This window comes from Triticum aestivum, chromosome 5D (genome assembly GCF_018294505.1).
Source record: "Triticum aestivum cultivar Chinese Spring chromosome 5D, IWGSC CS RefSeq v2.1, whole genome shotgun sequence".
In the NCBI taxonomy this organism is placed as follows: domain Eukaryota; kingdom Viridiplantae; phylum Streptophyta; class Magnoliopsida; order Poales; family Poaceae; genus Triticum; species Triticum aestivum.
Genome location: NC_057808.1, coordinates 333,921,989 through 333,946,731, shown reverse-complemented (window position 1 = coordinate 333,946,731; position 24,743 = coordinate 333,921,989). Strand labels below are relative to the sequence as shown.

Below are 24,743 nucleotides of genomic sequence, written 5' to 3'. Positions count from 1 at the left end.
GTGTTGGTCACATGGCGATGTGAACTATGGGTGTTAATCACATGGTGATGTGAACTATTGGTGTTAAATCACATGGCGATGTGATCTAGATTATTGACTCTAGTGCAAGTGGGAGACTGAAGGAAATATGCCCTAGAGGCAATAATAAAGTTGTTATTTATATTTCCTTATATCATGATAAATGTTTATTATTCATGCTAGAATTGTATTAACCGGAAACTTAGTACATGTGTGAATACATAGACAAACAGAGTGTCACTAGTATGCCTCTACTTGACTAGCTCATTGAATCAAAGATGGTTAAGTTTCCTAGCCATAGACATGAGTTGTCATTTGATTAACGGGATCACATCATTAGAGAATGATGTGATTGACTTGACCCATTCTGTTAGCTTAGCATTTGATCGTTTAGTATATTGCTATTGCTTTCTTCATGACTTATACATGTTCCTATGACTATGATATTATGCAACTCCCGAATATCGGAGGAACACTTTGTGTGCTACCAAACATCACAACGTAAATGGGTGATTATAAAGGTGCTCTACAGGTGTCTCCGATGGTACTTGTTGAGTTGGCGTAGATCGAGACTAGGATTTGTCACTCCGATTGTCGGAGAGGTATCTCTGGGCCCTCTCGGTAATGCACATCACTATAAGCCTTGCAAGCAATGTGACTAAAGAGTTAGTTGCGGGATGATGCATTATGGAACTAGTAAAGAGACTTGCCAGTAACAAGATTGAGCTAGGTATTAAGATACCGACGATCGAATCTTGGGCAAGTAACATACCGATGACAAAGGGAACAACGTATGTTGTTATGCGATTTGACCGATAAAGATCTTTGTAGAATATGTAGGAACCAATATGAGCATCCAGGTTCCGCTATTGGTTATTGACCGGAGACGAGTCTCGGTCATGTCTACATAGTTCTCGAAACCATAGGGTCCGCACGCTTAACATTCGGTGACGATCGGTATTATGAGTTTATGTGATTTGATGTACCGAAGGTAGTTCGGAGTCCCGGATATGATCACGGACATGACGAGGAGTCTTGAAATGGTCGAGACGTAAAGATTGATATATTGGACAGCTATTCGGACACCGGAAGTGTTCCGGGTGGTTTCGAAGAAAACCGGAGTGCCGGAGGGGTTACCGGAACCCCCCGGGGAAGTATTGGGCCTTAGTGGGCCTGAGGGGAGAGAGAGGGCAGCAGCCCAAGAGGTGGCGCGCCCCCTCCCATGAGGAGTCCAGATTGGACTAGGGGAGGGGGACGCGGCCCCTCTTTTCCTCTTCCTCTCCCTCTCTTTCCTTCCCCTTCCCTCTTCCTAGTTGGACTAGGAAAGGGGAGTCCTACTCCTACTAGGAGGAGGACTCCCCCCCCCTCCTTGGCGCGCCCCAAGGGCCGGCCGGCCTCCCCCCTTGCTCCTTTATATACGGGGGCAGGGGGCACCCTAGAACACACAAGTTGATTGTTCCAAGCCGTGTGCGATGCCCCCCTCCACCATAATCCACCTCGGTCATATCATAGCGGTGCTTAGGCGAAGCCCTGCGTCGGTAGCAACATCATCACCGTCATCATGCTGTCGTGCTGACGGAACTCTCCCGTGAAGCTCTGTTGGATTGGAGTTCGTGGGACGTCATCGAGCTGAACGTGTGCTGAACTCGGAGGTGACGTGCGTTCGGTACTTGGATCGGTCGGATCGTGAAGACGTACGACTACATCAACCGTGTTGTCATAACGCTTTCGTTTTCGGTCTACGAGGGTACATGGACAATACTCTCCCCTCTCGTTGCTATGCATCACCATGATCTTGCGTGTGCGTAGGAATTTTTTTGAAATTACTACGTTCCCCAACAGTTGCTTTAGGATGAAGGCTCCACACCTTCCCTTTTCATGCAAATTTAATGATGATAAAACCTTGGCTTCTTATGCTAATGGTATATATGATTACTATGATGTGGAACAAATAGAAGAATTCGTTGCTTTTATGGGTGCTTATGAAATTGAATCTTTGTTTAAAGAGTGTGAAAATCTTGATGATGCCGTTTACAGACCTGAAAATTTTGCTATACTTAAATATTGCTATGAGAATTATGAATTCAATTCCGATATTCATGATTTTATTGAGAGAGTCTCCGCTGTCCAAGAAGAGATTAATATTTTGTAGGAGTCTATGGAAGAAGGAATTGATGAAACTGTGGGCTCATTGGATGAAAAAGATGATGAGGAGAGCGAAGAACAAAAGGAGGAAGAGCGGATTAGCTACTCGTGCCCACCTTCTAATGAGAGTAACTCTTCAACTCATACATTGTTTAATTTCCCTTCGTGATTACCGAAGGATGATTGCTATGATGATTGTTATGATCCAGTTGATTCTTTTGAAATACCCCTTTTTGATGATGCTTTCAATGCTTGTGGCCAAGATGCCAATATGAATTATGCTTATGGAGATGAACTCGCTATAGTTCCTTATGTTAAACATGAAATTTTGGCTATTGCACCCATGCATGATAGTCCTATTATCTTTTTGAATTCTCCCGACTACACTATATCGGAGAAGTTTGCCCTTATTAAGGATTATATTGATGGGTTGCGTTTTACTACTACACATGATGATTTTGATAGATATAATATGCATGTGCTTGCTGCTCCTACTTGCAATTATTATGAGAGAGTAACTATATCTCCGCCTCTCCATGTTTCCAATACGATAAAATTGCAAGAAACTGTTTATACTATGCATTGGCCTTTACTATGTGTGCATGAATTGTTCTTTTATGACATGCCAATGCATAGGAAGAGAGTTAGACTTCGTTGTTGCATGATATATGTTACTTTGTGCTCACTACTAAATCACAAATCATTGTTAAATAAAGTTGGCTTTGATATACCTTGGGATCCGGGTGGATCCTTTACTTGAGCACTATATGCCTAGCTTAATGGCTTTAAAGAAAGCGTTGCCAGGGAGACAACCCGGAAGTTTTAGAGAGTCATTTATTTCTTTTGTGTGCTTTTATAAAGTTTAAAAACAATAATAATGTGCCAAGATTTTCCTTTAGGATGTTTACATTGCTTGTTGGTTTGTGCGGTGCAAAACAGAAACTTTGGCTGTAGTGCGCGATTTTACATTTTTTTACTGGAACGTCAAACGGTTCTGAAACTTGTTGCATTGTCTTTCTATACACTTTTTTTATTTTTCCTAATTTTTCAGAATTTTTGGAGTACCATAAGTATGGTGAATGTTCAGATTATTACAGACTGTCCTGTTTAAGACAGATTCTGTTTTTGTTGCATAGTTTGCTTGTTTTGGTGAAACTATTGATTTCTATCAGTGGATTAAGCCATGGAAAAGTTATATTACAGTAGCTACAATGCAAAAACAAACTATGAATTGGTTTGCAACAGTACTTAGAGTAGTGATTTGCTTTATTATACTAACGGATCTTACCGAGCTTTCTGTTGAGTTTTGTGTGGATGAAGTGATCAAAGATCGAGGAGGTCTCGATATGAGGAGAAGGAGGAGAGGCAAGAGCTCAAGCTTGGGGATGCCCAAGGCACCCCAAGTAAATATTCAAGGAGACTCAAGCGTCTAAGCTTGGGGATGCCCCGGAAGGCATCCCATCTTTCTTCAACAAGAATCGGTATGTTTTCAGTTTCGTTTCGTTCATGTGATATGTGCAAATCTTGGAGCGTCTTTTGCATTTAGTTTTCATTTTTCTTTGATGCACCATGCTGGTATGAGATAGTCCATGGTTGATTTATAGAATGCTCTTTGCACTTCACTTATATCTTTTGAGTATGGCTTTATAGAATGCTTCATGTGCTTCGCTTATATCATTTGAAGTTTGGATTGCCTGTTTCCCTACACATAGAAAACCTCCATTTGTAGAATACTCTCTTGCTTCACTTATATCTATTTAGAGAGTCGACAGGAACTGGTCATTCACATGGTTAGTCATAAAATCCTACATAAAACTTGTAGATCACTGAATATGATATGTTTGATTCCTTGCAATAGTTTTGCGATATAAAGATGGTGATATCAGAGTCATGCTAGTGGGTATTTGTGGATTGTAGAAATACTTGTGTTGAAGTTTGTGATTCTCGTAGCATGCACGTATGGTGAACCGTTATGTAACGAAGTTGGAGCATGAGGTATTTATTGATTGTCTTCCTTATGAGTGGCGGTCGGGGACGAGCGATGGTCTTTTCCTACCAATCTATCCCCCTAGGAGCATGCGCGTAGTACTTTGTTTCAATGACTAATAGATTTTTGCAATAAGTATGTGAGTTCTTTATGACTAATGTTGAGTCCATGGATTATACACACTCTCACCCTTCCATCATTGCTAGCCTCTTCGGTACTGTGCATTGCCCTTTCTCACCTCGAGAGTTGGTGCAAACTTCGCCGGTGCATCCAAACCCCGTGATACGATACGCTCTATCACACATAAGCCTCCTTATATCTTCCTCAAAACAGCCACCATACCTACCTATTATGGCATTTCCATAGCCATTCCGAGATATATTGCCATGCAACTTCCATCATCATCATATACATGACTTGAGCATTCATTGTCATATTGCTTTGCATGATCGCAAGATAGCTAGCATGATGTTTTCATGGCTTATCCATTTTTTTATATCTTTGCTATGCTAGATCATTGCACATCCCGGTACACTGCCAGAGGCATTCATATAGAGTCATATTTTATTCTAGTATCGAGTTGTAATATTGAGTTGTAAGTAAATAAAAGTGTGATGATCATCATTATTAGAACATTGTCCCATGTGAGGTTATCAAAATAAAAGTGGCCAAAGAAGCCCCCAATAAAAAGAGAGAGGCCAAAGAAGCCTACAAAAAAGAAAAAAAAGAGAAAAAAAGAAAAAAAATGAGAGAAAAGAGAGAAGGGACAATGTTACTATCCTTTTACCACACTTGTGCTTCAGAGTAGCACCATGTTCTTCATATAGAGAGTCTCTTGAGTTATCACTTTCATATACTAGTGGGAATTTTCATTATAGAACTTGGCTTGTATATTCCAACGATGGGCTTCCTCAAATGCCCTAGGTCTTCATGAGCAAGCAAGTTGGATGCACACCCACTTAGTTTCAGTTTGAGCTTTCATACACTTATAGCTCTAGTGCATCCGTTGCATGGCAATCCCTACTCCTCACATTGACATCAATTGATGGACATCTCCATAGCCCGTTGATTAGCCGCGTCGATGTGAGACTTTCTCCTTTTTGTCTTCTCCACACAACCTCCACCATCATATTCTATTCCACCTATAGTGCTATGTCCATGGCTCGCGCTCATGTATTGTGTGAAAGTTGAAAAGGTTTGAGAACGTCAAAAGTATGAAACAATTGCTTGGCTTGTCATCAGGGTTCTGCATGATTTGAATATTTTGTGTGGTGAACATGGAGCATAGACAGACTATATGATTTTGTAGGGATAACTTACTTTGGCCATGTTATTTTGAAAAGACATGATTGCTTTATTAGTATGCTTGAAGTATTATTGTCTTAATGTCAAATGATAGACTATTGCTTTGAATCACTCGTGTCTTAATATTCATGCCATGATTAGATTACATGATCAAGATTATGCTAGGTAGCATTCCACATCAAAAAATATCTTTTTTATCATTTACCTACTCAAGGACGAGCAGGAATTAAGCTTGGGGATGCTGATACGTCTCCGTCGTATCTATAATTTTTGATTGTTCCATGCCAATATTATACAACTTTCATATACTTTTTGGCAACTTTTTATACTATTTTTGGGACTAACATATTGATCCAGTGCCCAGTGCCAGTTCCTGTTTGTTGCATGTTTTTTGTTTCGCAGAAAATCCATATCAAACGGAGTCCAAACGGGATAAAAACTGACGGAGATTTTTTTTGGAATATATGTGAATTTTGGGAAGTGGAATCAACGCGAGACGATGCCCGAGGGGCCCACGAGGGTGAGGGGTGTGCCCTGGGCCCTCGTGGCCACCCCGTAAGGCGGTTGGTGCCCTTCTTTCGCCGCAATAAAGCTAATATCCGGATAAAAATCATGTCCAAATTTCAGCCCAATCGGAGTTACGGATCTCCGGGAATATAAGAAACGGTGAAAGGGCATAATCAGGGAACGCACAAACAGAGAGAGACAGAGAGACAGATCCAATCTCGAAGGGGCTCTCGCCCCTCCGCCGCCATGGAGGCCATGGACCAGAGGGGAAACCCTTCTCCCATCTAGGGGGAAGGTCAAGGAAGAAGAAGAAGAAGAAGAATAAGGGGGGGCCCTCTCCCCCTCTCTCTCGGTGGCGCCGGAACGCCGCCGGGGCCTTCATCGTGTGACGGCGATCTACACCAACACCTCCGTCATCTTCACCAACATCTTCATCACCTTCCCCCATCTATCTACAGCGGTCCACTCTCCCGCAACCCGCTTTACCCTCTACTTGAACATGGTGCTTTATGCTTCATATTATTATCCAATGATGTGTTGCCATCCTATGATGTCTGAGTAGATTTTCGTTGTCCTATCGGTAATTGGTGAATTGCTATGATTGGTTTAATTTGCTTGTGGTTATGTTGATGTCCTTTGGTGCCCATCATATGAGCGCGCGCGTGGATCACATCATAGGGTTAGTTGTATGTTGATAGGACTATGTATTGGAGGGCAAGAGTGACAGAAGCTTCAACCTAGCATAGAAATTGATGCATACGGGATTGAAGGGGGACCAATATATCTTAATGCTATGGTTGGGTTTTACCTTAATGAATGTTAATAGTTGCGGATGCTTGCTAATAGTTCCAATCATAAGTGCATAGAATTCCAAGTCAGGGATGACATGCTAGCAGTGGCCTCTCCCACATAAAACTTGCTATCGGTCTAGTAAAGTAGTCAATTGCTTAGGGACAATTTCGCAACTCCTACCACCACTTTTCCACACTCGCTATACTAACTTTATTGCTTCTTTACTTAAAACAGCCCCTAGTTTTTATTTACGTGCTCTTTATATTCTTGCAAACCTATCCCGTTACACCTACAAAGTACTTCTAGTTTTATACTTGTTCTAGGTAAAGCGAATGTCAAGCGTGCGTAGAGTTGTATCGGTGGTCGATAAAACTTGAGGGAATATTTGTTCTACCTTTAGCTCCTCGTTGGGTTCGACACTCTTACTTATCAAAAGAGACTACAATTGATCCCCTATACTTGTGGGTTATCACGGGCCAGGTTGACTGCTTTATACTGTAGCCTCGCCCCTGATGACGGAGGCTTTGTCAAAGGACGCATGGCTACAGCCCCGCCGCCTGGCGGGCGCTCACTGTAGCCACATCCCGTCTCATCAGATTAATGGTACACAGACTCCGAGGGGAAGGAGGCCGCCTGCTAGGAGTCGACCCGCCCTCGATGCCGCCTGCTCAGGATTCACCGTCTTCTAGCTAGTGGCTCGCAGACAGGTAGGGCCCACCGCTTGCGGGCCATGCCGACCGCCCATCGTGGGAGCATGGCTCCCTCTGACGTAGGTGATGTCATGGGCTGCGTGGCAACAGTGCCGCGCTGGGTGAGGGGTGTCCGCTTGGTACACCCGCACTGTGGCCACGTTCCACCCTGGATTCAGGGGTGGCAGGTTGTACTGTAGCCACGCCCCGTCTTGTTGCAGTAAGCGGGTGCAAACTTTGAGGAGGCGCGGGGCCGCCTGCTAGATGCCGGCTCCCTGGGGCCGCCTGCTGGGAGCATGCCATCTTCTGGCAGCTGGCCCGTTGGACCAGTCGGCCTTTCGTCCGGAAGGTGTGAGGGGCGCAGCTAGCCCCGATGTCTTGAAATACTATAGGGTGCTGATGAGGCTACCCGTGGTCAATCCCTCCGACAACGCGTGTTGATCAAGAAGAACATCAAGGAGTGGGAGGAGTGCTTACCCATCGCCGTGTACGCCTACAATCGAGCTCGACACACTACTACCGGCAAGTCCCCCTTCGAGGTTCTCTACGACTTTAACCAATTGTCCCCATTGGACATTCTACCTCTTCCGCTCCAAGAACGCGCAAACATGGATGCAAGTGCAAGGACAAGTTTCCTCAAGAAGATGCATGAAGATACAAGGGCAACAATCGAGCGTCAAGTACACCGCATCGCCACCAAGCTCAACATCAACAAGACACCAATGGTGTTCCAACCGGGCGATCTTGTATGGCTTCACCTTCGCAAGGACCGTTTCCCCAACGAGCGCAAGTCAAAGCTACTACCACGAGCCAACGGACCCTTCAAGGTGCTAGCTCGCTACAACGACAACTCTTACAAGATTGCCATCCCACGCGACAAGTACAATGTAAGTGACATCTTCAATGTCAAAGACTTGGCCAAGTACCTTGGTGATGAAGATTACGATCCGTGGACGGATCTCTCCCAAGTGGGGGGATTATGCGGAGCATCCTTCCATCATCCACATGGACTCTACACCAACACATCAAGCCCCACGTGGACCGATGACAAGAGCTAGAGCACGTGCATTGGAAACCGAGGTGAACTCCTTCCTACATGACTTGCATATGGATACAAATGGAACTTGGTTGCTACCACACAAAAATTCTATATGCGTCATTAGGTACGAAGAGGAACAGTCCCAAGTAGCTAAGGAGCATCACCAAGGAGTAGGAGAACCACCCCAAGTCCACACAAAAGAGGGAGAAGCTAATCAGCAGCAGGACAGAAGATCCCAGGCGACCCCGTGCGCACGGGTCCCCAAGACCCCGTGCCCACGGGCTACACAGGGAGCTACGGCTGTAGCACCCCGTGCGCACGGGACCCCCGTGTGCACGGGCCCAACTTACACCGTGCGACGGGCCCTACAGGATGGGCGGCTGAGATTGTTGTTCGGCTTCCACTTCGTCTCCTACCTCCCCAAGCCTATATAAACCATACCTAGGGTCATGTTTAGGGTTAGCAAAGTATTAGATGAGATATTTGTGAGCTTTGCTCCTTCTACCACCTCCATTGGAGATCAAGGCCTCTTAGGAGATGATCCACTTGTGGATTTCAAGACCTCCATCTTGGAGAAGACTACCATCATCAAGACCTCATCTCCTAGGAGTGGGAAGAACTCTACCATTGTATCTTTCCTTTGATTGTGTTTGTGACTTGTGGATCTTGTGTTGCTACTCTAGTGGATGTGTAATTGGGTATTGTTGGAGTGAATTCCTCTTTGTGATTTCTTGGTGTTCGTCCTTTTTCCCCTCCAAGTGTGAAAAGATCCATCTTAGGATTCCACCCTACAACACTGGGTGTTTGGGAACTCAGGCATGGGTGAACCGAGCGGCTCACCGGAGCCCATGGCATGCTTGCCGGTTGCCAGCCCGAAGGAGAAAATGTGATACATCTGGTTGTACTTCTGGATGGGTGTGTTGAGGAACTCTGCGTCTTTGGGGTGGTCCTAAGAAAGAAACATGGTGTTGTTAGTTGCAAGAAGATAATGGTTGAAAGGCTTAAACAAGGGGGCGTGAGTTAACCATGGTGCTCTGCCTCCAGAACAATCGAGCAAGTGGTATGATCCCATGAGGAGCCGCTAAGGTCTCTGAGCTTGGACACTTGGATCCATCTAGCTCTCCACTTCCTGAGGTAGTTGTAGACCTGGGTGGGGGTCACCTCCTGGTCACAGAACTCGAACACCTGCTTCACAATGGTGTTCAAGTGCACCTCCTTGAAGCCCTTGCCAGTCCTAACCCCACTAGATATGAGCTCACACATCTTGTTAAGCACAAACATGGACATGAATGGTTGCCACTTCATGTTGTTGCCCCTACCATCCTCCTTTGCCTTTGCGGCTGCCGTTTGTGTAGCGGTGGCAGCAGCAACATTTAGCACAATGAGCACAAATGGTGTAGGCACAAAAGGAGAACCCATTCCTGAAACCTCGAACACATCTGAATCAGGAGGCATTTGGTCCTTAATGGGGGGCTGGGAGTCCTCGACATAGGACGGAGGGATCTGGCTCTCGGACAGGACAATGACCTGACTAACCTCATGTGTTTGTGTGGTCATGTCCTACAGTTGTAGCACACACATGGGCAGTATGCATGGCACACACACTACGAGACCATTTAGCTCAACCCAGCACTATATGAGTAGCATACATTAACAAGCATTCTACCAATCCATCACAACTTAGCTACCAATCCATTGTGTTCAAATCTACACCCTCCGTTCCTAAATATAAGTCTTTTTAGAGATTTCAATATGGACTACATATGGAGCAAAATGAGTGAATCTACACTCTAAACTACATCTATATACTCCTACAAGATGGTCACGGATCAATAGCTACCACAACATCACAATCTCATAGATTAGCAATGTACAATGTTACAAGGTGGTCACAGATCAAACCCTACCACATGCTCACAGATCAAATCCTACCACATGCTCTCAGATCTAGGTACAACGAGTACAGAGAAGGGGGTGATTGAACTCACAGAAGCCATCACTGCAGCTCGATGGAGACACGGAACAAGTCGAAGAAGAGGAGGACACAAGTCGCCGCTGCCGTGGACCGCCGGTCGGAGAAGAAGCACCACTTACTGTTGGGGAACGTAGTAACTTTAAAAAAATTCTACGCACACGCAAGATCATGGTGATGCATAGCAACGAGAGGGGAGAGTGTTGTCCACGTACCCTCGTAGACCGAAAGCGGAAGCGTTAGAACAACGCGGTTGATGTAGTCGTACGTCTTCACGATCCGACCGATCCAAGTACCGAACGTACGGCACCTCCGAGTTCAGCACACGTTCAGCTCGATGACATCCCTCAAACTCCGATCCAGCCGAGCTTTGAGGAGAGTTCCGTCAGCACGACGGTGTGGTGACGATGATGATGTTCTACCGATGCAGGGCTTCGCCTAAGCACCGCTACGATATTATCGAGGTGGATTATGGTGGAGGGGGGCACCGCACACGGCTAAGAGATCAATAGATCAATTGTTGTGTCTATGGGGTGCCCCCCTGCCCCCGTATATAAAGGAGCAAGGGGGGAGGCGTCCGGCCAAGGAGGAGGGCGCGCCAAGGGGGGAGTCCTACTCCCACCGGGAGTAGGACTCCTCCTTTCCTTGTTGGAGTAGGAGAGAAGGAAAGAGGGGGAGAGGGAGAAGGAAAAGGGGGCTGCACCCCTTGTCCAATTCGGACCAGAGGGGGGGTGCGTGCCTCCTTCCTTTTGGCCTCTCTCCTCTATTCCCGTATGGCCCAATAAGGCCCAATACTTCTCCCCGGCGAATTCCCGTAACTCTCCGGTACTCCGATGAATACCCGAATCACTCGGAACCTTTCTGAAGTCCGAATATAGTCGTCCAATATATCGATCTTTACGTCTCGGCCATTTCGAGACTCCTCGTCATGTCCCCGATCTCATCCGGGACTCCGAACTACCTTCGGTACATCAAAACACATAAACTCATAATATAACCGTCATCTAACTTTAAGCGTGCGGACCCTACGGGTTCGAGAACTATGTAGACATGACCGAGACACGTCTCCGGTCAATAACCAATAGCGGAACCTGGATGCTCATATTGGCTCCCACATATTCTACGAAGATCTTTATCGGTCAAACCGCATAACAACATACGTTGTTCCCTTTGTCATCGGTATGTTACTTGCCCGAGATTCGATCGTCGGTATCTCAATACTTAGTTCAATCTCGTTACCGGCAAGTCTCTTTACTCGTTCCGTAATACATCATCCTGCAACTAACTCATTAGTTGCTATGCTTGCAAGGCTTATAGTGATGTGCATTACCGAGTGGGCCCAGAGATACCTCTCCGACAATCGGAGTGACAAATCCTAATCTCGAAATACGCCAACCCAACAAGTACCTTCGGAGACACCTGTAGAGCACCTTTATAATCACCCAGTTACGTTGTGACGTTTGGTAGCACACACACAGTGTTCCTCCGGTAAACTGGAGTTGCATAATCTCATAGTTATAGGAACATATATAAGTCATGAAGAAAGCAATAGCAACATACTAAACGATCAAGTGCTAAGCTAACGGAATGGGTTAAGTCAATCACATCATTCTCCTAATGATGTGATCCCGTTAATCAAATGACAACTCATGTCAATGGCTAGGAAACATAACCATCTTTGATCAATGAGCTAGTCAAGTAGAGGCATACTAGTGACACTCTGTTTTGTCTATGTATTCACACATGTATCATGTTTCCGGTTAATACGATTCTAGCATGAATAATAAACATTTATCATGATATAAGGAAATAAATAATAACTTTATTATTGCCTCTAGGGCATATTTCCTTCACTTACCTCCTCGTCGGTGCTGATGCGCGTTGGGGGGAAAGCTCGAAAAGGGAGAGAATGGTGGCGGGAGTTTCGGTGGTGAGGCGTAGGGGGCTATATAGGGCAACCGAATCGACGGGATGTAACCCGAAATCCTCCAACAAATTTTTCAAGGACGCGCGCGAACGTGCTCCATCTTCGTGGTCGCATGAGCTCCACGCCACGTTCCCTTCCCTCCTTTGGCCGAGCCTGGCTCGCTAGAAACTGCCGATTCAGTGATTCCTAACGGGCCTGGCTGTGACATGCTTTAAACATCATACTATGCAGACGAAACACTGAATGTCGGCAACCAAACAGCCCAATATATTCCTGCACTGGCCTAGTTGGGCCTCATGCAAGCAACCAAACACGTCCTTAGCTTAGCGTTGTATGCATGAATTCATAGGGAGTGTATATATGTTCTTCGACGATCTCTTTCCCAAGCCAGCCAAAATAGTCATTAGGGTCATCTTCATAGACTATTAAGAGTTCAACACTAATTTCTCTCCACTAAGCAGAAAAATTAGCAGCACTGGTTTTACCGAGTATGGCGTTTTGGATATCAGCCTCCATGGAGGCCAAATTTTTGAAAAATTCAAAATTCAAAATTTTTAGTTTCAACAAAATCTGAAAGAAATTGTACAAGTAAACAAGGATGTGAGATATATGTGTGTAAAATTTCAGGATGAAATGCGACATGCACAGAAAAGAAAAAATTGTACAAGTAAACAACGATGTGAGATGTATGTGTTAAAAAATACCTAGATTTTTTTTCGCACAACCCTCATTTCAACGTATTTCGTCCTGAAAATTTACACACTTGTGCATTATGCCTTCATCTATATCTGTATTTTTCACAATTTTTTGAAATGTAAATATATGAATTTTGAATTTTGCATTTGAGGCCTCATGGAGCTCGGCCTTCAAAACAGTGTTTTCAAGATGTAGTTATCTCATCGCTAGATATAAAGGTGTGGCATGGTCCCAGCCTAAAGCGTTCAGGCTCGCAATACTTTTGGCATGTGGCGTCCCCATATCGGTCCATATGACTCGTTTTTTGTCGCCATAGGCAGGGTGGTGCGCATGGGGACCAGCAGCCAGCGGCGGGAGAATTGGCACGCACAGGAACTAGCAACCAGCGGCAGAAAGGAAAAGAAAGATCGGGAGGGAAAAGAGTATCAGAGGCAGGCGGAAAGAGAGAAGAGAGAGAGAAGGAAAAGGAGATGGGGAGGGTAAAGAGCTTCCAGAAATTGCTCTAGTGACTCAGACTCTTCTAGGTGCTTCAGTTTGTTGTCATACATATTACAGAGTTAGATTATGTCTGAAACTGTGATTTAACTTGCTATCATACAAAGTTAGGTTGTGTCTATAATGTCGTCATGCCATACGCCATAAGCGTTATAATGTTATGAAGGGGCTCGGTCACCATAAAACATGTTACGCCATAATAACATTGCTCCAAAAGCAATTTCCGTGGTGATTACCTAATTTCATTGGGGTCAGCTGACCCCAATGCTATACTGGTAGCCTGATAGAAGACCCCTTTAGTCTTCGAACCTCAATTGTTGTATCCTAGTAACCATTGTCAGATCAATAAAGTGGTGTGTTTTTCACAAAGAAAAAAGAAAAAAGAAAAGTTATGTGTTTAGTCTAAAAAATGTAAATGTGTGGGCCAGATTAGCAAACTAAATCACGATAAGTACGCGAAATGCCAGTGGATACAAATGGGCTGCGCAGAGCAAACAGTGGAGATACAAGAAGCATCTGAGAAACAAATCTCCGCTCTAACAAACTTCGCCCTAACTAACTCATCTACCGCCTCTTAACAAGATTAAGGATACATCTCATCAGGCTCTACACTGCTAAAAAAACGAGGCTCTACATAAATGATTAATCAAGCCCATGCTAGCGATTTTCCGAATCGCATAAACAGCTAAAGTGAACCAAACCAAACTTCTGGGCCAACGTAGCTTAGCGGTACCACATGCTGCTCGGTCCAAATATAGATCAAAAAAACGGAAATGTTCATGCCCGGTTCATGCTAACACAAGCTTTTCTTTACCAAACCTTTGCTCCACTTCATTCTTCATCGGAATCTTCTGTATGTAGATCCATTCCATCAAGGGGGGCTGAAACACAGGCGACAGCATGTCCATGAGAAATCTAGCAAGTAACATTATTTAAACACTGTACAAAGAGGATTTGATTTTTAGTTCAAAAAGAGAGAGGATCTGATTTTTAGTTAAAAAAAGGGAGGATCTGATTCTTTAGTGTCAAAAAAGAGAGGACCCGATTCCTTTTTGTCCAGTTCGATTCATATGCATCAAAGAATTGACAGAAACCAGCAATTTTACTTGATGCCCATTAATATTTTTTACAGTTATTCTAAAAATGTAAAATGGTACCAAAATGTCACAGGGAGCTACATGAACGTCTTGTTTTTCGAGACCCTACATGGACTCGTATGTTGCTAAAGTGGCAAAGACCCCAAATATGACAGATGAAAAAATATCAAACGAAGATGACAGTAGCAGGTATTCCTTTAAACATTATCAACAATAGAATACAAGATAAGATTCTCACGAAATGTGTAGTCAGGTTTGAAACGCTTCCGAACGAGGGGCATCTTATCAGCATCACGTATGTCATCTGGATATAGCCACTTTGTCTTGGGTACCAGCCAACTATCATTGGAAGGATTGACTTAACAAAAAATATTGACATAAAAATCAACAAATTAACTGACAGAAAAGAAAAAAAAAACCTGTTTTGCTCGTTGCTGTCTATCACAGCATTGATAGTTGCAGGGAACTCACGACCATTACTATTTGGCCTTAGGACACATACCTATTTTCAATGCAATGGCACAACGTAAAGAATAATTAAAGCATAAGTGTTGAGGCACAATGAATCCAGCATACAAAAGCTGCAACTAACCGTAAAAGGCATTCCTTCACCATGTCGCAAAATACGCTTTGGCTTGTCCAAAATCAGCTCATGGAACTGGCAAGAACAAATAAAATCGATACAAGCAGTAGATTTTGTAAGAAACAGCCATATGTACGCTAGGTTATACACAAGTGAAAATCATCATACTAACAAATAGATAGGATAGAGTTCCTCTCGATCCATACAAGATGCCTGTTCAGTTCTTGTTAACAATCATATGTTGGCCAAATATTGCGCAGGCAAACAAAGCTCTACTTAATATACTCCATCCATCCAAATACATAGGGCCTAAGACGTTTTTCGATGTTGCCTTTGATCATTAATAAGATTAATAATACATGAGATGTATGATATACAAATTTATATCATTAGAAACTCCTTTGAAACACGAATTTGATGATATGCTTTGTGTAACATGCATGTCATATATTATTGCTCTAATCCATGGTCAAATGTAACCTCGAAAAATGTATTAGGTCCTACATATTTGGATGAAGGGAGTAGGACATTTGGCATTCTGACCTGTATGCTTTGAGTTTTCTTATTTGTTTATAAAAACGAGGAACTAAGGTAGAACCTACTAAATTATTTTATTTAAAAATAGATTATTTCAAACTGGTATTAGAATGATCCACAGGATTTGAAAGAACAAAAGCAGACAAAATGAAAAGGAGTAAAATACATTGAAGGTCCTAATTCTTTTTAAAAATGTGTCGACTAAGTCCCAATTCTTGAAAACTGTATAACTTGATCCTAAAAGTAGTTATAAGTTGTTCACCTTAGGTCCCATACAACCCCAATCAGATCTGACCTGCACACGTGGTGGGTTAACCAACGCCGTGTAAGCCACACTTAGCATAAAACCCCTCAAAAAAATCCTTTCTTCTAATTTCATGGCCCTGCTCTCTCCTGTTAGCTTTTCCCACAAATCAACACACACGAGTAGTGGACACAAGAACGAAAGATGAACATTAGCAATCACACACGCAAAAAATTTGGTGCTCGGTTGATGCCTCTTAGCCAGAGCTTTTTTCTTCTCAGTTAGTCAACCTGGTTACAAAATTACAACGACTTTAAGTAGGGAAATATGCACACACGCACTGCTTCAAGTGTGGTGTTCTGATCTGCCAATGCATGTAGAAAGCTGATTCAACTAGAGGGGAGGGGGGATGTGCGAGCAGATGGGAGGGGAGGTTAAGGTGGATTGCCGTCGTGGAGCCTGCCTCTGCCACTAATGTGGCTTCGCAGGCCAAGCTGGGGTTTGACGAATTGGCAGCCAATCTGCAGGACAGCATGACAAACTTCGAAAAGATGACCATACCTTCCGACTCCCATCTGGTGGCCCTAACCACACTGCAGGTGGCCAGAGTCAGGACGACGACCGGCTTCAGTTTCAGCGGCAGCCACGAGGACGACATCGTTGCATGCCCCTCGTGTAAAATTAGAAGAGGGGACGACAAAATTATGAGATAACTTTTCAGGGGGTTATGTGCAAAATATTTTCTACGTGCCAATGGTCAACCTGCCAAGGGCGAAGGTCAAAGCTGACCGGGTCTGCATAGGACATGCCATGAATGATTCAAATACTTTTAGGACCCAGATGTGCAGTTTTAAATAATTAGGAGTAATTGACAGCTTCCAGAAACAATTGTGACATCCAATATATTTTATTCATGGCAAAATGAATTCTAGCACAAAACAAGGACAAGCACATTTTCCTCTAGCAAACTAGTCAATAACCCAATCCAGTTAGACAAAGCATCAGCCATCTCAGTCACATTTTGAGTTACTGTTACCAAAAGTCCATTAGATACAATTCAAATGTTTACTCTCTATTTTGCACCCAGAGCATGCTAACACGCAAATTAGCAAGTATTGTCATGAAGCTAGGTATTAGCTGTAACTTTTGAACTGATTAAATTGACAAGTATTGTCATCATGCTTGAACTTCAGAACACTGAAGGAATCTCAAATCTTCAAATTTTGCAAATATACCAGGAATAATCCTACTCTCTCTGGCTGGGTTTACAAGGCATAGTTTGTTTGTCCTATGTCAGTTTGACCAAGTTTATATCAACACATATAACAACAGAGACCAAATGAATTTCACTATATATATCATGAAATGTATTCTCATATTGTACTTTTGTATATGTCAACATTTTTCTTGATAAACTTGGTCAAACAACTCAAACCTACAAAAACTGACTTGGGAAAAATAAACTGTTGTAAACCAGGACCGACAGAGTAAATCAAAATTATATAGTTTACTTATTCCTTGAAGCATTTTCTGCTATAATACATGATTAGTAAAGGTCCTGGCTTGCCTACTGCTTTGTTACCAGAGCTGCATCGACTTCATATTTCCCCAGTGCTCATGCTCCTACTACTACAGTACTTATGTTGCTATTCAGCCTCCATGGATGAGAATGATGCTTACCCAGCTGCTGTTCCTAATCCTAACGCTGGTGCCAAATCAGGTGTTTTTAAGTTGAAGCCTGCTCACAGCATGATGCAACCATGCTGTACAGTGGTGGTATTATGATCTCCTTAGAGCGCAGATGCCCGTAAGAACGTGATGCTTAGGTGTGAGGTGAAACACAAGCAAGAGATCGTAAATTGTATCTATAAAGCAACGGCTTAGGTTGGTTTCATTCGCATGGACAAGAGTCTCCCAGGAAGCTGCCTGCAAATTGTTTGGCCGGCGTCCTGGGGAGGAAGACGCCAACCTGGCCTGGAGAATGCAAAAGTGTGGTTAGCCTGGACCAGGCATCAAGATTTGGGTGCCTGGCATGCAGGAGCAGCGGTCTGGAACTGATGGCAGACGTTAATCACAGGGATACAAGGGGGAAAGAAATATCAAGTAGCTGCCCGATGTGTTCGTCACCATGGCTGCACTGAGCAAGCCTCGGCATGCTCGCTGCCATAGCCAACCAGAGTCATCGCCTGCACATCCTTATCCACCACCATGACCACCCGTCACACCCAGAGCCAGCCTCAATGCTTCCTCTGCTCAGCAAAGAACCGGTGTCACAGCCACCAACGAGAGCACGGACAGGGATGAGGTCAAGTGGGAATTGAATCAACTGGATCTCAAACGTACATCAAATAGGTTGGGGATTCATGACTCCTCCGTTGATTTGGATTTGTCAATGGGTTCTGTACAGTTCTAAAGAGAGAAATTTGGGTTCATGGCTCAGAGAGGGGGGAGGGGGGCAGGGTTCTTTGTGCTGGGTTTTGATTACCAAATAACTTCGATTTTAATAAATCAAAGCATGTTAAAATGTTTTCACACACTAACAGGACAGGTCACCAATCAAACATTTTTATCACACAAACACTCGCTTCTCAGGCTCAGGGCAGGCATGGACTCCAGGATACCAACCCAACTAACCCATCAAGCCACAAAAATGGAAGTCTGGTTTCACAGAATAGTTTCAAGATAAAAAATAGAAATACAAAAGAACAGAACCTCTTGTGCATTGAACAGCTCAAGCTTATCAATCTTGGTAATAACATCGCCAACTTTGATTCCAGAATCTGCTGCAGGCGATTTATCAGAAACCTATCAAACAAACAAGTATCTATCAAAAAACTATCAAGCAAATCACTGCAACAAGTGGTCCTCACGATATAAATGTCCAAATATGTTCATATTCAATATCAAAAGATTAGTTTTCACATATATCTGCTAATGTCCATTTTTCTTGTTCTCATTCGAGATGATTTTGCACATGCAACACTTTGACACATCCCTCCCATGTAATCAGTACAATCTAACTCATGTTAACATCACAACTAGTTAAATACGCTGGTAAGCATGTTCCCAGTTCAAAATCCCTACGCTCTACAGGACTGTTAGTTTGAGGCTGACTTAGCCACAAATAAGGTTAGACAAAGACACAAAGTGCGACTAAAAAAATCATCACTGCACTTCTGGCAAAAAGTTGAGTCTGACACATGGGTCATATAACAGTAAAGTGCAGGAAACCACAACTGTGGCAACTGGCAAGCAATCAACCACCCATGGACCCACCTAAAAATTGTGACGTCGCTAAGGGTTTAGCAATAGGCTGGGAGCCGAACTGCCGCTACAATGCTGTGGGGACCATTCAATGTGATGCTAGGCTACTTTTTTGTGAAAAGGATGGGGTACTAACTAGCAAACTCGTTCTGATATCACTACTTAAGCGCATAATCCCAGTTTCCCACTTCCAAGCCCATACACTCTACCTATGCTGTGGGAACCATTTAATGTGATCCTAGACAACTTTTTTGTGAGAAGATATTTCTATGGATAATGGGTTATGAAGGGCTTGATGATGGGACAATCATCAACAATATTCCAAATTGTGGGGAATACAGAAATAGGGTATATGTGAATCCCCCATGATTATTCTTGGCGCTGTCAATGCTATTTTTGATGCATTTTTTTGTTACTACCATAGATAACAAATACAACTAAAAATAATCAATACATGAATCCATAAACATCCCCAACAATCAGATAGAAAATACACATAGAAGCAGCACAGCAACACAGAAAAGAGAGATAAGGTGGGTAGTCACCATCTGTACGTAAATGCCATGTGCATTGGGGAAGCTGTCATGTACTTGTTCACGGACATGCAATTTTTCAGCTTGAAGTGATCCAATCCTTAGACCAAGCGATAACTGCACAACTCTCCTGCATATATCACATGATTGATCATTCAAAATGTTTATTAATAAGAAATCTGCTAGCAATATACTCCCTCCGTTCCTAAATATAACCCTTTTTAGAGATTCCAATAGGGACTACATACAGAGCAAAACGAGTGAATCTACACTCTAAAATATGCCTATGTACATCCGAATGTAGTCCGTATTGAAATCTCTAAAAAGGCTTATATTTAGAAACGGAGGGAGTAGATGGCATAAAGCTATGTGAATATGTGAGACAACTAGTTTCAGCTACATGGAACCGGCGATAATAAAAGCAGGTTTAGGACCACCAAGAGAACAGAGACCAGCACACATTAAGGGGGCTGAAACTGCTTACTCAGCTACTGGCTAGGACAAACAGTTGGTTTCTCATGGCTCAAATGAACAGGATGTGACTACAGAGATTATGAATATCGTCAGCCCTTCTTTTCTGAACTGAAAATTGATAGCCCTCCTGTCAGCAGTTGGGTAGTTCAATGAGCCAACCATGCAGCAACTGTGGCAACTGGTGATCAGCTGGGTAGGTGGCAGCGTAATTTTGGTATCCCCCAATTATCACCAATATACTTATCAATTTAAGAACACAGTAATAACAAGAAAATTTGGAAGTCCAAGATTCCACTAAAAGTGAAAATCTTTATGTGGTATATTCGTAGGGGAGTTGTGTTAACGAAAGACAACCTCGCACGGCGCAACTGGCCAGGGAGTAAGAAGTGTTGTTTCTGTACTCATGACGAGACAATCAAACACCTCTTCTTTCAATGCAAGTTTGCACGTTCTACGTGGTCAGTCATCCAAATAGCGTCAAATTTATATCCGCCCATAAATGTTGGCAATATTTTTGGTCATTGGTTGGACGGAATACCAAATAGGTTCAAAACGCTAATAAGGATGGGAGCATATGCCTTAATTTGGTCGCTTTGGCTATGTAGAAACGATTTGATTTTTAATGACAAAAATGCTTCTCCTCTACAAGTTATTTTCCGGTGTACACACTCGCTACGTACATAGTCTATGCTACAACAACCAGAGAACCAACCACTGTTCAAGGCAGTGTGTACGCGATTGGAGCAGGTGGCTACGGAGGTTTTTTCGCGACATGGATGGCAGCATAACCTACGGATTGGTCCACCACCTTCTTCGACATAGGCATAGTGTCGGTCTATAGGACTCTACTGTTGCCGATTTGTCGGTTTGTATTTCATGATTTTTTTGTCAGACTTTTGGTTTTGGCTGTGTGCATCTTAGTTATGCAGAGGCCGGGTGTTACTCATAATGCTTTGTATCCACTTGATGCTACATTTTGAGATAATAAAATCGCCCTTTATCGAAAAAAACATATCCTAGTTTCAGTTTCGAGTTTTGAACTAAGATATCCACAATCAAGCCAGCGGTAAAGTAGTAGACACTAAGGGATGAATGAAATGTTCAATATGCTGTCAACATGTGATTGAATTGGAATATATGCAAAGTACATAAATCAGAACTTCAAAACATACCCAAATTTATTGAAGTGCTTTAAGCATTTCTGGAGGATACTGAATGGTAAGAAAGGAGCTCCATCCTTATAATAAAAGCTCATGCCCATGAACTTTCCATCAGAACCAACAATGAGGCCACCAATCCCAGCCTAGCACATATATAATGATTGTAAACATGCTTTGCTGAGGATATTCTATATTTAAGTACGCTATAATATAGTTCAATATGAGTATTTTTATGTTCCCAGTGTAAAGGAAATGTGTCTTAATCTAGTCGTATTACTTTTCCTTCTATTAATCTGTCTACAGTCATAAAAGATGATAAGGGAAATACCTTTGTGATCTTACAAGTAGATGCCATGAGTTGCTGGCAGTCAAATTTGGTAGTTCCGTGCAGCAGTGTCCCGCCTGTGGCCATAAGCTCTCCGGATTCAAAGGCTCGTCCAATAGCCACCAGTTTACTTTGGGACAATTTAACATTAGCTGGCACTTGATTATGAATGCATGCTTCACGAAGTTCTGGAGAAGCCTTGATGTTAACAACAGCGATATTATAATATGAATCATATTTCCACAACGTTCCTATAACAAGCTTGCCACTGGGCAGGCGCACCTTGATCTGCAAGCAACAACTATATCATCTTATAAGAAGCAAAAGTCATAAAGAAGTAATGGGATGGAAAAAATTGACTAGCAGTGCAAACCTTCAGTTTATCAAGTATCTTACTTCCATCTTCTTCAGACGATCTAATCAAGCTAGCGGATGTTAGAGTTCTCATGCTGGGTGGCGTGTGCTCTATGATTGTGCCTGTGCAAGTAAACTGTCTAATTCTTCCTACACAGATCGAAGCTTTAGTTACTGATTAACCAACAACCATTGGAATACCTATTTTTACCCTTGAAAGAAGCGAGTGAAACAATGGACCGACAGACACTCAAAGCAAGTAATTTAATGCTAGTGTGCTCTTCGTTGTAGCCATCCAACTTTCCAAAGCAGAGCTCAAATGTATTCACCAAGCGTATGCCCCCTAACCAAAGAAACATAGCACACCGTAAGGGTTAGAATAAACATCTAGAAACACATTAAAATAATATTTTTGGGGGGGGGGGGGGGGGGTGCATTAAAATGGAAAACAACGACTTGCCAGCAAACTTGGATGGCAAAGGATAACCGCGGGGAAGTAGGCGCTTGCGTAATATGCGAGGGAGGTCTGGTGCAACAAGGTGAAATGTGAATCGAATAGTAGTGAAAGCCATATGCAAGATAAGGTTGCAATGTGCCAAAACAAAAAGGAATGGCTTTTGGTTCGACAAGTTTCACTCAAACATAAAAAATATCTCCGTCGCACAAGATTTGTTATGTGGGGTTAATTTAGAAAATACTGTTTCAATAGTAAAATAATAATAATGATGCATATGTATAAATATAATGTTTTTGTTTCACAGTAGAAATGTTGCCTCGGATGTCTGATCCAATACTAGGATCGAACACCCCATCCCTAGTTGTCGCCAAAATAGAACTAACCATCACTCAGGGGCGGAGAATCTGCAGGTAAGGAACAATTAATAGTATTACTTATTGAATGATGATTCACAAGTCAATGGAGAGACCAGAAATGTGTGTGGTTTGTTCACCTTCTCGGTCAGAGTTGGATTGTAAAGAAGTCTTCTTACTTGTGCTTACTCCTCCTCCTTCCTCCGTGTGTGCACATCCTTGACTCTTTATAGGCATCTCCTAGACCTACAATGAAAGAGTGCCCAAACTATTGACATATAGGTAAAAGGTTATCTGAACCAGCATGTTTCAACAAACAGACTCAAGTAAAAAAGTTCATCTATATCTACTGAGGAGCGTGACAGCACGGTGCGCTTTCCCCAAGCAACAAAAATGACAAGACGCGAACCCCATGCAAATATAGGATGTACTGTATTATTTATGGTGTAAATAGATGTAGATAGTCGACGCTTTAAGATTCTTGCTGCTAAATCCCAAATGCATCGGCGGTGTGACTGACCAGGAGAAATGAACTAATCGGGTCATGTGCTACAAAAGTCAAATTTCTTATGCACGATCAGGAGAAGATGAGTAGAGGACGAGACAGTGAACCAGCTTTCAGAGACTCACCAGAGAGGTGGAAAGGAAACTAGGCGGGGCCGCCACAGATCGCGGAAGCAGGCCGTGCTTGAGATGAGGGCAGAGGCACGGCGAATTAGCGGTCCTAGGCCTGACGCCGGGTTTGCGGGAGGTTGCCGCCGGGAGGTGGGAAAGGGGGGATTTGGTGGGGAGGAGCGGGCAGCGGGTGCGTTAGGGTTGGGGAAGAAGGGGGCTTTTTTCTGGGGCGATTTGATTATTTGCCACCGGTTACTTTGGACTTTGACATTTTGCCACTCGTTACATTGAAATTGATCTGGTGACACTTCTTAGTTTGCACTTTAATTTTTTGTCACTTTTCAACACAAAAACAATCTATGTAAATGATAGACAAAATAACTCCATAAAACAGAGGACAAAACTACCCTTTTACCTGTTTGACTGCACAACCTCCTCTAAATCGGGATGAACCCTAACTTATAATTCCGCCGCCGCCGCCGTCGCCCCTGTTGCGCCCGGGCAGCTGCTACAGAGAGGACCTATGCGGTGCCGAGCGCACCACAACGGCTAGGGAGCGCCGGCGAGTGCTTAGGCTGCCGCCGAGCCGCTCAGCCGTTTCCACCCGCCGCCCCATGCTACTTAGTTCGCCAGTGACACCCGCTTGCCCCATGCTGCTCTTCCTCGTCCGCGTACTAGTGCTACAGCAGTAGCTACTGGTCGCCGCCACCGCACATAGTGTTGTTGGTGCTGCCCACGTCTAGTGCCTCCGCACTGGCCGGCCGCATAGACTCTTGTGCTCTAAACAAATGGTAGGTGATGCGATGCGTAATCCTGACTCTTGGAGCGGGAGCAATCACTGATGTGTATTAGCGTAAAAAAGATCCTTCGTTTGCTATCATAGAAGAATCGACCAGCTGTTTGCATGCTCGCCATGCTCCCAAGGAATAATCAGTAGCAGTTCTGACAGGAAAACAGTAAGAGCTCGTCCGCGTGCTCGGCCAATCGAGAACATGGGCAAATTCGGTATTTCACGTGGGTAATGGCAAATTCTCAAAGTGCCAACTAAGAAGTGGCAAAATATCAATTGCAAAGTAAACAGTGGCAAATTGTCAAAGTCCGAAATAAGTGGTGGCAACAAATCAAAATCCCCTTAAATTTAAGCAACCAGACCATCGAAGTCCATATCTCCGCCG

General features: G+C 43.5%; 1 protein-coding gene across 5 annotated transcripts; it reads right to left on the bottom strand.

The window, feature by feature from the left end:
* Positions 1-14,001: 14,001 nt before the first annotated feature.
* Positions 14,002-23,823, bottom strand: LOC123121564 (serine endoprotease DegS). 5 transcript variants are annotated; one of them, XM_044541583.1, is made up of 15 exons: positions 23,584-23,823; positions 23,094-23,199; positions 22,984-23,004; positions 22,604-22,669; positions 22,355-22,486; positions 22,163-22,293; positions 22,072-22,090; positions 21,793-21,977; positions 21,477-21,607; positions 19,843-19,960; positions 18,746-18,838; positions 15,262-15,327; positions 15,089-15,171; positions 14,908-15,008; positions 14,002-14,453 (listed from the first exon to the last, which is right to left on the bottom strand). In XM_044541583.1, the coding sequence occupies exons 2-15, from the start codon at positions 23,188-23,190 to the stop codon at positions 14,404-14,406; spliced, it is 1,293 nt and encodes a 430-aa protein (XP_044397518.1). In that variant the 5' UTR covers positions 23,191-23,199; positions 23,584-23,823; the 3' UTR covers positions 14,002-14,403. The 5 variants fall into 5 exon arrangements, with proteins under 5 accessions (XP_044397518.1, XP_044397519.1, XP_044397514.1 ...); XM_044541584.1 differs by having other exon boundaries at positions 22,163-22,266; XM_044541579.1 differs by having other exon boundaries at positions 21,793-22,077; positions 23,584-23,822.
* Between the last annotated feature and the right edge of the window lie 920 nt (positions 23,824-24,743).

Excerpts from the sequence above, each read along its gene's own strand:
- LOC123121564 (XM_044541579.1), bottom strand. The coding sequence starts at position 23,190 with ATGCCTATAAAGAGTCAAGGATGTGCACACACGGAGGAAGGAGGAGGA. Across the intron at positions 22,670-22,983 it reads TTCTCCGCCCCTGAGTGATG|ACCTCCCTCGCATATTACGC; the intron begins GTTAGTTCTATT and ends TTGTTGCACCAG. Across the intron at positions 22,078-22,162 it reads AGATACTTGATAAACTGAAG|ATCAAGGTGCGCCTGCCCAG; the intron begins GTTTGCACTGCT and ends TGTTGCTTGCAG.